Source organism: Erpetoichthys calabaricus, chromosome 5, assembly GCF_900747795.2.
Source record: "Erpetoichthys calabaricus chromosome 5, fErpCal1.3, whole genome shotgun sequence".
Taxonomy (NCBI): Eukaryota; Metazoa; Chordata; class Cladistia; order Polypteriformes; family Polypteridae; genus Erpetoichthys; species Erpetoichthys calabaricus.
Genome location: NC_041398.2, coordinates 191,927,781 through 191,939,909, shown reverse-complemented (window position 1 = coordinate 191,939,909; position 12,129 = coordinate 191,927,781). Strand labels below are relative to the sequence as shown.

The following is a 12,129-nucleotide window of genomic DNA, read 5'->3' as shown; positions in this document are numbered from 1 at the left end:
ATGTTTTACTGTCTGCATATATATGAGCGTAGCAGAGTGGTGCAGCAGTCAGTGCCAAAAAGATCCAACATCCTGAGTTTGAATCCCATGCCTGGTCACTGTCCATATGGAGTTTGATTGTACACCCTGTGTCAGTATGCATTTTTTTCTGGGTATTTTAACTTTCTTCCTATATTCCCAAAAATGTGAAGGAAAGGTTAAGTGTTGATTCCAATTTGTGATTTTGGGTGTGTTTGGTGCCTTGCCTAGTGCTTCTGGGATAGAATTTGGCCTACTGTTACTCTGAACAGGTTTAAGAATGGAGTGTTGTGTTATATTATACACTATAACTGTAAACATGTGCAAGTAGTTGGCAACTGTACTCACTGAAGACTGTTGTACAGACATACATTTTATTGAATACTAGCTACACGTACCTGTCAATAAATGTATTTGATAATACACTATGTATGACTACTTCTTTATGAGACTAATCAACATATAACTAGCATAAATGACACCGGAATCTACTGTTACCATATCCCCTACCCTAACTCTGTTCTACTTGTGTCTCTATAGGATGCCTCTATACACTATTTGTATCACTGTTACTCTCCTTACCAGCTTATCATCACCTTCACGTGTTTTCTTCTCTTGATTCTTGATAGAGCCACATATAGCTGGCCATGTGCAAAAACTGGTTGAGAGAGGTATATGCCCACCTTTTCTAACATCTGACCCTGATCCTTATCTCCATATCTCTCTCAATCACTTTCATGTAAATGCTTTTTGTCAGACTCTGTCATTTTGAGGCACCTTGCTAACCTTCTATCTGCTTTTTGACTGCCACCAATGGTAGACAGGCCCCCATTACACACTGTGAAAACTTGTTTGAATGTAACTTGAGTTGTTCCTTGTTAATATATAACAACCAAATATCGTTCAGTAAGTTGTTCTCTTTGTTGTCACTGAAATGTGTAATTTTACGTATTTTTTTGTAAAAATGAAAAAATGTTGTCACACTAGGAATTGAACTTTGCACTTCTAAAGTATCATACTATCATCCCTACCACTGAGCAATTTAAGCCAAAATGACAAATCAGATTGCTCAGAGGGCCCAGACACACATACACACACACACACACACACACACAGTAGTGTTTTATTATATTGTAGTAGAAATAAGCAACAATTACAGCCTCAAAGGCCTGTTCAGTCAGATCAAGGATGAAAGCATGATAGCCAACCACATTTAGTCACAGAGCACCACCTACAACAAGAACAGTTATTCCTGGATGATAGGCAATATTTAAATATGAATTAGTTTGTTAACTAAATGTAATATACCAAAATGATTTTTCAGAATGCCGTCCTTAATAAACCCACAATCACAGTTTAGCTTTATGTGAGACCTATGATTTTTGAAAAAGCAATGGAAAACATCAGTAGTACATTTGAAACAAATAGAAATATTAACAGAACTGAGGTGTGGACCTTCCCCACCATGTAAAATCCATTTGTCATGGTTCTTAATGTTCTTCATTGCCACACAGGGACAGATCACAGTTTTCTGAATGTGTGTCTGGCAGGGAGCTTTGAAGAATAAGAACTGTTCATTTCATTCAATCCTGACTTCATTGGTAGTGTTTTCATGAAATTGCTGCACGAGATGTGGAGGCAGGATGGGGGGATTTGTAGAGTGAGTTGGCTGTTGAAGGTGTGAGGAGGCTGAAGTAAATTAAAAATAAAAATGAACTGAGAAACTCCATCTGATTCTGATTGCCGACTAAAAATAAGCAGAGTGCTTCACCTGAGTCTGACCAGCTGAAGATTGTATGTGAAAAGACTCCCTCGGTAATTCTGGCTGTTGGTAAACCCTGCAGTGAAAGAAGAAGAGAGAGGGGGGGTGAGGGAGGGGGGAGACAGAGAGTGAGAGAGAGAGAGAGAGAGAGAGTGAGAGAGAGAGAGAGAGAGAGAGAGAGAGAGAGAGAGAGAGAGAGAGAGAGAGAAAGAGGCTGTCCTTTTTGTCTTGAAGACAGTACAGCCCTCCCCTGTGCAGCAGCAACAGCAGCAGGCGGCTCCTTGCTACTAGTCAGCCTGCTTGTTTGATATGCATGAGCACTGCTGCTCTACAAGAGGGGAGGCAGCCTTCTGGAGGGTGATCATCAGATGTCGGAGGTCATATATTGAACTTGTGGGGGGTTGGGAGGGGGGGTAAGACACCACTTGTACTTGTCGTACCTGAAGAGAGGATCGGCTCCTGGCTACCATCATGATGGGAAACTGAGGGAACAGACCGAAGCAACTCTTTTCACAAACTGGGTTCACACATGCACACTTATTTGTTTTTGACGGAAGTGGGATTTAAAAAAACTAAGCAACAACAACAACAACAACACACAGAAACAGAAGGGGGGTCATGAATCAGCCGGATGCACCCCGGCCTTTGAACTGGACCATTCGGAAGCTGTGCCATGCGGCTTTTCTCCCATCGGTCCGACTCCTTAAGGTATAGCCAAAGTGTTTGCTTTCAGTTACTGTGGATTGGATTGTCAGTTCTGGCACGGGGTCTGTCTGGCGAGCTTTCATTCTAATTTGGGAAGGACAAGAAACTTCAGTGTCTTGAGGGATCTTGGAGTCCCATTTGTGACTTGGGTCAGTCCCAGTGGTTTGGTTGCTCAGAAGTGTCCTGGCAAGCTGGGAAAGGATTATTCACTTCCATACAGGAGAAATGACTTGGCTGCTGTTGCTTGGCTAACCTGTGCTCGCCTTGTGGGTTTTGCCGTGCCGCTTGCTTTGGTTGGAGCTGATAGGCTAGCTGCTCTTTGGCACATTTGAAGGGGTCCCCCGTGTTAGCTGTCTTGCCGGTATTTTCCTCAGCATGCTGTGCTACTGGTCTTGCTGCCAAAATGGGGTTAATTAGCTTGTACAGCATTGTGTGCAACTTGTCTTAAAGACACTTGGATTGCAGTTTATGTGTGTGCTTTTCAGTTTAACAATTTGAATGCTGGGAGAGACCTAGAGAAAGCTTTGTAAGAAATAAAGAGAAGTGCAAAAGAATTTCATTAGAGAGAATGCTGATGATTCCCGTTCACTAGCAAGGAGTTGTCAGAATGTGTTTAACAAAGCTAAATAAATAGACTGTCTTGTCCCTGGAGGCTTTAAGAGAAGATTCTTAAGCAAACTGGTTTTGGATTTCATGACCCTACAGTACAGCGTCCCACTGCTTGAAATGGTCACAGCAGAGAGAAGGGATTTCTTATATTATATGCTAACCAGAAAAAGGGATTATTCTGTGTAATGCCTGGCAGATAATAAATTTACGAGCGCAGAAACCTTGGGGAAGCCCATGCTGCTGAAGATATGCCGCTGAATGTTCTTGTTGGATTACACAGGAGATGTTGCAGTTTCAGCTTAACCCCTTATGCTCGTAGCCTGGGTTTCAAATTGTAAAGAAGCACAAAGTTGCCCATCTACTAGCTATCTATGCAGCAACATCTGGATTGTGAAATGAGAAAATGTGTGTAATTGATTTATTATTATTATTATTTTGCTCTTGCTGTCAAAAAATAAGACAATGATATATGTAATAAAAATGTATTAAGAGAGGACACTTTATGAATGACAGTTATTGTGGCAATAAGGTGACACTGCTGTTCAAATAACAAATCAATACTGAGGTGCCAAGCAGCTTTTGTATGTATGTGTGTGTATTCATTTGAACAGTGAATTCTTAAAGAAATATGCTGGCCATGTTGAAGCTAATGCTTTACATGTGAGCCTCTATTGCTAGAAACATTTTAATGCAGATATCTGAAGGCTTTCCGCTGGGTTGTTCTATAACAGAAATCAGATTTTTTTTTCTCCCCAAGCAAGTAATTTTTCCACCATTGCACTAACGTGATTATGTTAAGTATGTTTTCTCCTGCACTTCCCCCAAGCTGTGGAAGAAATAACCTTAAACCAAGACAGGATAAGCTTTAGAGGCCAAACAGAATAACAAGGTGGAGATAAAACAATAAAACGACACAAAAAATAAGCATATCTTTTGCTATCACACTGAGAAATCAACAGAATCAGTTAACTTGTTTCACAAAGTTCAACACCTGATTAATTCTTTGTTGTATTTACTGTTTGCAGTGAGAATAATTTGGTAAAATACATTTTTTTCATATGTTCATTTGTTTTCTGAACCTGCTTTATGCAATTTATTACTGTTGGGACTTGGAGCCCTACCATTAATATTGTGCATAATGAAGGAATGAATCCTTCATGGGACACTATGACATTACTGGACATACATAGACATAACTCATTAATATAGACCCAAAATCAAAATGTTACTTAACCTGCCTTGCACATCTGTGGGATATATGAAAGTTCACAGAGAAAATCTCTTTTGAATTACTGGTCTATCTGTTTTAGTCTAGTTTTCAATGAATGGGTCTCAGGAATTCCTGGAAGGACCTCATTTTTTTATCAAAGGGCTAATTCATGAACACACCCATATTTCCTCATATCGGGCTGATTTAAAGTGGTAAAGTGACTTAACCTGCACATTTTTGAGATGTGACAAACCTACATATCTAATCCATTTTATGAATGCAATTAATCACAATTTTTAGCATGGTGAGGTGCAGGAGCCAATTCCAAAACATCAGAGGAGGACAGCAACCCAACCTGAACAGGGTGAAAGTTCATCACAAGAAACATTTACTTAGATTGGGACAAAATGGAGTCACCAATTAATTTAATATTCACTGTCATTTGACAGACTCAGTACCTGGAGAAAAGGGGAGAACATGCAATATTCACACTGACAGTGAATTATCAAGGAAATTAACTTTTTAACTATGAAAATATAGCACTAACCACTTTTTTCACTTTGCTACAAACAATTCATTTTATAAAGCCTTGAGGTGTCAAAAGCAGAATCGTGTCAAAAGCAGGAACAGGTTCTGCACCAGATACTAGTTCACTTTTCTGCATATTCACTCATAGTGGGAACAATCTGAGTTTCCAATCTTCAAAATGCACATTTCTATGGAGTGAGATTACTCAGGCATGAGGAGAATGTGCGAAATCTACACAGACAGTAAACAAATTAAGAATTGAAATTGTATTGGGCACAGTTGCAATATGTTTATTGATCCCCAAAAAAATATAATGAAACAAGATGTAATTCCAGAATTTTGTACAATGCAATGAGCCCCATGTACAGATTGAGACATCATATTGCTAGAGGTTGTTTATGTATGCATGTATGTATGTATGTATGTATGTATGTATGTATGTATGTATGTATGTATGTATGTATGTATGTATGTATGTATTTATACTCTTGGTTATTAGATAATCTCAGGGACTAGAAAAATATGACATTTTGAACATCACTAAAGTGTATCTCCAGAAAAACAAAGTACAGCATATGCATTAAATGTTAAACTACTTATTGAGTATGAGTAACACCTCCCCTCAGCTCAGTTCCTCAGCTATAAATATTTCTCGTCTTTATTTTGTGGGCACGTACTACTCATGCTAGATTATTCTTTAGCTTGTGGAGCTAAGACTGCTGTATTTTGTTTTGTTTTTTTGTGTGTGTTTTATGGTTTATTAAATGAAGTACACTGTCCAGTGCTGAATGAGTGTAAAGTTACCAGTCAAACTCAAAGACTTTCTGTGGCTTTTATGGGCACCACTCTTCATTAATTCCTGCTTACCTGCCCCCCAAACCTCAACTCATCACCAGCCTAAAAAAATATGCCGTACAATTCACCAACCCCTGCAGTCAATTCCCATGCTTTTTCAAAGTGGCCCCCAAAAGCATCTCTGCAAATTGGCTACATGTAATGAGGCATTAATCCAGTTAGCCAGGGGGTTAAACTGATCTCTTTAATCAATGCTTGCTGTTCAGCTTCAGAACCTTGCTGTTATATTTTTTTCAGTTTAGTTTCTTCCTAAGCTTTTCATGTAATTCATTTATTTTAGGCCCCTAAATAACCCTAAATATCTATACCCCAAAGACATCAACTCCAGTTTTTCTTTTAACTTTCCTTTATGCCTAAAGCTAGGCCTTAAATGGCTCTACTGACTGAAACAATTTTTGAATGTGCAGAACAGACAGCCAGACCTTAAAATTAACAAGCTGAAATAACCTAACTTCCCCGCATTTTGTTTTTAAAAAGTTTGATTTAATTTGATATCAAGTTCTTTCAAACCACCCTTTAGGCCATTTTACATTCTACATGCTGAATGGTAGAATTTTAGACATTTTAACTGTTATTAACTTATCTGAGAAAACAATAAGGACATGCAGAGAGTTTCTTAATCATGTACATAAGATTGAATTGCAGTGTCCATGAGGCATCCTTCAGTAACACATTGATTTAAGATCGTGTTTTGCGAAACAGACTCTGCTTAGTGGCTTTTCTGAATACTTGCTAAACATTTAGACAACTGGGTTATGTTTCATTGGTGAACGTTTTAATTATTAGGTTTGTAAAAACATGTTGAAGTGGTTTTTGACATCAGCTCTTAAACTGGTCTTCTGACCCCTGTTAGATTAGGTTAGATACACTTTATTGTGGTGTTTTCGTAGTAGCTGGTAGAATACTATGCTTGACATGCTACCATTTTCAATTAATACCTGATATTTTTTTGTAAATTATTGTTTTTACCTTTGCGCAAGTTGATTTTGGAGTGTTTCTTATATAATAAAATGTGTGACAACTGCTATTCATACAGCAACACTGTGCTGTGTATTAATACATCAGGTAGTCAAAACAATGGAAAAGTTTGCTTAAGGTTCCCCTAATGAATTCATAGTGTGGTAGTACAGAGTTCTTGTCTGATTCCCCAAAGGGGGCACCTTCTCTGTGGAGTTTGTATGGTTCCTTCTTATTTTTGTGACTGGGGACTCCAGGTTTCTTTTATTGTCAAAACACACATGCTGTCACCTTCATTGCTGATTCCAAGTTGGCCTCGAGGATGATAGTGTAAGATGTGCGGTGTGTGCCATGGACTGACCACATGTGGCTCGAGCCTCATGCCAGCAGGACAGCCTCTGGTTCCTTGTCAGCTAACTGTATATTGATCAAAACAAGATGGGAAAATGGATGGATGCATAATAGGTACTATAGGATTATAATAATATTAAGTAAGAGCCAACACAATCAAAGAGTGGTTAGCACTGCTGCCTTACAGCTTTAAAATCCTGGGTTTGATTCCATGCCTTGGCATTTTCCTTGCATGTCAAGGATTAAGTAATTCTGTTTTTTTTTTTTGGTATTCTATCAATGACATACTTACTGTTCTTTAACCATAAATCATGTGACAGAGAGAGTACAAGAAGATGTGAGAAAGAGAACAAGGGGTTAACATCAACAAGGCACAAAATATTGATTGAAAAAGCCCAATGTACAAAATCAGAAACCAAGTCAAAAATAAAAAAAAAAATAGTTAAAAATTCCTGACTCCCTAAAAGGATTTTAAAATAATTAGATCAAAAACAAGCTGCTGCCATGAAATTTTTCTTAGTATAAAAGTATCAAACCCCAGCTAGAAACAAAGAGGGCAAATGTAAAATCTTTAAAAATAAAATGATTTATTATCAGCAAAAAATGCTTGGAAACAGTGAAGCTCTGAAGAGCACTAAAGGTGCCTGAAAAGACAAAGTCAGACCAAGGCAAAGAAGTCTCAAAAATACAAATCCCAAAGCCAAGTCAAACACAGAGTATAGGGTCAAAAATTCACAAAAAGTATAGAATAAACACTGGAGAAACTCGCCAATGTCAGTGCATTCTATGAACTACAAGGAACTGTGGGTTTTCCTGAGCCTTCATGGAGCGGAGAGCAGTCCCTTGACAGGTGGCCGGCCACAAAATGCAAGGCACATGGTTAAAGATGCATGGACATAAAGAAGGCTAAATAATCAATCATTTTAACATAAAAAATGAACAAAACAGTCATAAAGCCCTGGCTAAACTGTAATGGTTGTTTTAGAAATTCCACATACTTGGACACAGAGGGTAGCAGGCTGTCGTCTTTTATAGGTGGAGAGTGATGACATAATACATCACTTGACCCCTGTGTCAGATGACCAATAACGGGCATAGCATGCAAAGAATAAGGCCACAGCCATTTAAAAACACCAAAAAAATGTTGCTCACGGTCTAAATCATGAATACAAAATGGCATTATGGAAACATCACAAAGATGACATAAAAAATTACAAACTTCTCAAAACAAAACATCTCTGTTTCTCTTACTCTCATGTTATGTGTCTTTAGGGAGCATACGCTTTGTGTTTATGTGTGTCTGACGTCACAGGAGTGTGGTCACATGGTCATGTCACCCGTCTTTAAAAGAGTGAGCAGTGTACCTGTAAAGGACTTTTCTTCATGGGGAACCACTGTTCAGCATAACTTGAGGTAACTTGAAGATTTGCTCCTTGAACAATTTTGTTTGTTTTGATGTTTTCTTTTGTTTTGCTCTTTTGAACTATTAAGCCTATTATTGTTGCTAATAGAATATACAGTATGTCACATGATCAGGCCACATAATTAAATAACATAAATATCATTAACAGTAACTATTGGCTTCTAATTATAATTGCAGTGAAAACCAGTGTTGTGCATGAACTAGTTCAAAAGAGGGTGCTCATTGAACAAGCTTATTTTTCTAAGAACGGTGAACTTAACGTAACGTATTTGCAAGTGAAGAACTTAAACGTGAGCTAGTTCAGTTTTATGTGACATTCTGGATCTGGTTTAGGTCCAGATTAAACGTTTTGGCTTACCCTGTAATGTATTCAGATAAGCACAAATACTGTATTTTTGCGAATATTTATTTAGTACAAATTTTTTGCCATTTATTTGTATTCAGAAAAAATAACGCAAAATCAAATAGGCACTGTCTGTGTCTGCCTGCTTGTGCTTAAGCTGCACTTTCGCTTTTAGCAAAATGTTGTACTTCATGAGGCCACTTTATATTTTTCCCCATTGGATATGCAATATACGATGCGAATTTTGACCGGCAGCATTAGGTTACTTCACCTACGTGCTGGTTCCACAGTCACCATTTGTGCGGTTGGAAATTGAGCGTATGACCACCTATTACATTGAAAGTGTTGCTTAAGGTTTTATGATAAGTTTCTAGAATAAAATTTTTGAGCGGAGCAGTATTGACGCAACAGACAAATAAAACAAAATAAAACAATTCCACATTGTTCCTCTTTTGTGCCTTCTGTCTACAGTACATATCATTTACATATATGGAGCAAACTTTTATTTTCAATATTCTCATTCCCATTTCATGTGTCTGAATTGCTAGAGTATAATTAATTTCATCGCAAGGCAGAATAGGCCTACATGTAATTAGTTGTTTGAAGGGCATTATGCATTTTTCATATATGAGTAGTTAGTAACCTATTTGAACTGATACACATAGGCATACATAGGCCCCATGTGAAAACTAAGAAAATGACTTTACATAACTATGTACTGTATTCTTTTACTTCCACTTGTACAATACATAACTTTGTACCAATATCCACAACAGTTAGGCCTATACTAAATGGTAAATGGTAGTGATTGGCTGCTGGTTCTATTGAGAGGTTCTATTGAAAAAAGTACGCTCATGGGTCATTTATTCTCACTCCTTAAAAACTACAACATACATAAACTAGTTTAAAATTGAAATAGTGAACTATGAACATGAATTTATTCATTTTAATCTATGTGAACTGAACTTTGAGCTAGTTCTTGTGAGGTGTGAACTTGCACAACACTGTTGAAAACCCCAAGCCATTACAATCTCCATTGCACTAGGAGGAAACACTGAGAAGGCTCAGTGCTTACTGTGAACTGGCTGTTGGTTAAGGAAAAATGAAACAGTTCAGGCTCTGGAATCTTAAGCAAGTTGGTGTTCCATAAAGTCTGTTCCATTTGCAGCAGTGATTGCCTACTAATTAAGAAAGTGCTCGCAGTCTACCACACTGGATATTTCAAAAGCTGTTGATTTTAGATCAACATTTCTCAGACCTTCACTTTTTTTTTTCATTTCAAATATTTTATTGAGACCTTAGGAGGCTGGCGTCCTTCAACATCTGCAATAAGATGCTGCAGATGTTCTATCAGCCAGTTGTGGCAAGCGCCCTCTTCTACACGGTGGTGTGCTGGGGAGGCAGCATTAAGAAGAAAGACGCCTCATGCCTGGACAAACTGGTGAGAAAGGCAGGTTCTATTGTTGGTATGGAGCTGGACAGTTTGACATCTGTGGCAGAGCGATGGGCGCTAAGCAGGCTCCTATCAATTATGGAGAATCCACCGCATCCACTAAACAGTGTCATCTCCAGACAGAAGAGCAGCTTCAGCGAAAGACTGCTGTCACTGTCCTGCTCCACTGACAGACTGAGATCGTTCCTCCCCCAAACTATGCGACTCTTCAATTTCACCCGGGGCGGGGTAAACGTTAACATTATACAAAGTTATTGTCTTCTTTTACCTGCATTATTATCAATCTTTAATTTAATGTTGTTTTTTGTATCAGTATGCTGCTGCTGAAGAATGTGAATTTCCCCTTGGGATTAATAAAGTATCTATCTATCTATCTATCTATCTATCTATCTATCTATCTATCTATCTATCTATCTATCTATCTATCTATCTATCTATCTATCTATCTATCTATCTATCTATCTATCTATCTATCTATCTATCTATTATATGATAGATACACAGGCACAAAATTGGTCAAATTAGTCAACTCATCTGGTGGCTTGCTTTGCATCTCATTATTGTTTGGCTACTAGTTAAAGAAAAATTAAACCATTAAAACACAAATCAATTAATATCAAGGCAACGTAGTAAATTCCATTAGCAATAGTAACTGGTTACTAATTAAGCAAGTTATTGGAGTGAAAACCTGCCGTTACAGCGGATCTCCAGGATCTGAGTTTGACATCCCTGCTCTAGGAACTGTATTTGAGACCTCCAGCTTAAAGACCCTGTATGAATGAGTGATGATGTATATTTGATGGACATGAGACTTACCCTGGTTCATGCCTGCTGCTGCAGAGATAGGCTGAGGCTTCCCACTACCATAAACAGACTAAGGAGGTTAGAACATAGATGGATGAAATGTTAACAAATCTATGCAGATCAGTTATATAAATTTTACATATAAAGTAGGTGTTTTTGTTAAAGTCTTTTCTCTTTGATTTCAAACATATTACATGTTACTATATTAATGCATCAGTCACGTGTTTTAAGGATTTTTCAAGTTGAAGTCAGTATCTGTTATTGTTTTTTTTTCATTTTGTTTAGCCTAATAAATTAGTTGAGTTATGGATTTTTTATTTTTTCAGCCACCACAATCTTGCCACACCATTTATTGAATTGCTTATGACAGAGTTTTATCGATCGAAGAGTGTATATCCAGAAGATCCATGCTTTCCTGTCACCTCATTCCTCATAAAATTCTCTAGGGACTTGTCAGAGGATGATGTGGGGCAGCCAATAAGTGTGACCAACTGATGGATGTACTAAAGTGTTCATTTTGGGAAGTGTAGTATTGGAAATAGCATGAATTTTCTTATATTGCATCCTGCTTTAGATACTGCATTACATTTTGCTTTGAGATTGTGGAAAATTTGAAAGATCCATCCATTATCCAACCCACTATATCCTAACTACAGGGTCACAGGGGTCTGCTGGAGCCAGTCCTAGCCAACACAGGGTGCAAGGCAGGAAACAAACCCTGGGCAGGGCGCCAGCACACAGACACACACCAAGCACACACTAGGGACAATTTAGAATCGCCAGTGCACCTAACCTGCATGTCTTTGGACAGTGGGAGGAAACCAATGCAGACACGGGGAGAACATGCAAACTCCACGCAGGGAGGACCCGGGAAGCGAACCTGAGTCTCCCAACTGCGAGGCAGCAGCACTACCCACTGCGCCACCGTGCCATCCCATCTAACTTTCTAAATGTAATAGAATAATTAATCGCAAAAGAGGGTTAATTATGGGTCCGACATGCTTATTCTAAAGTTATGTTAATACATTTTTGCCATATTTTTAAAATGTTTTATACATATCCTCTTGGAAGAATTGCATTTTTTTGTAATTTGAGATAATATAAAATGTCA

General features: G+C 38.1%; 1 protein-coding gene across 3 annotated transcripts in view; it reads left to right on the top strand.

Moving 5' to 3' along the window:
- Positions 1-12,129, top strand: part of trpm3 (transient receptor potential cation channel, subfamily M, member 3) — a 971,875-nt gene that overhangs the window by 385,911 nt on the left and 573,835 nt on the right. Inside the window, exon 1 of one of the 3 annotated variants that reach the window (XM_051927388.1) lies at positions 2,027-2,488. The exons of the other annotated variants lie outside the window; for them this stretch is intronic. Coding sequence (XP_051783348.1) covers positions 2,399-2,488 — 90 coding nt within the window. The 5' untranslated portion in view covers positions 2,027-2,398. Of the gene's footprint in view, positions 1-2,026; positions 2,489-12,129 lie in introns of those variants that run through there. 3 annotated transcript variants of the gene reach the window in all.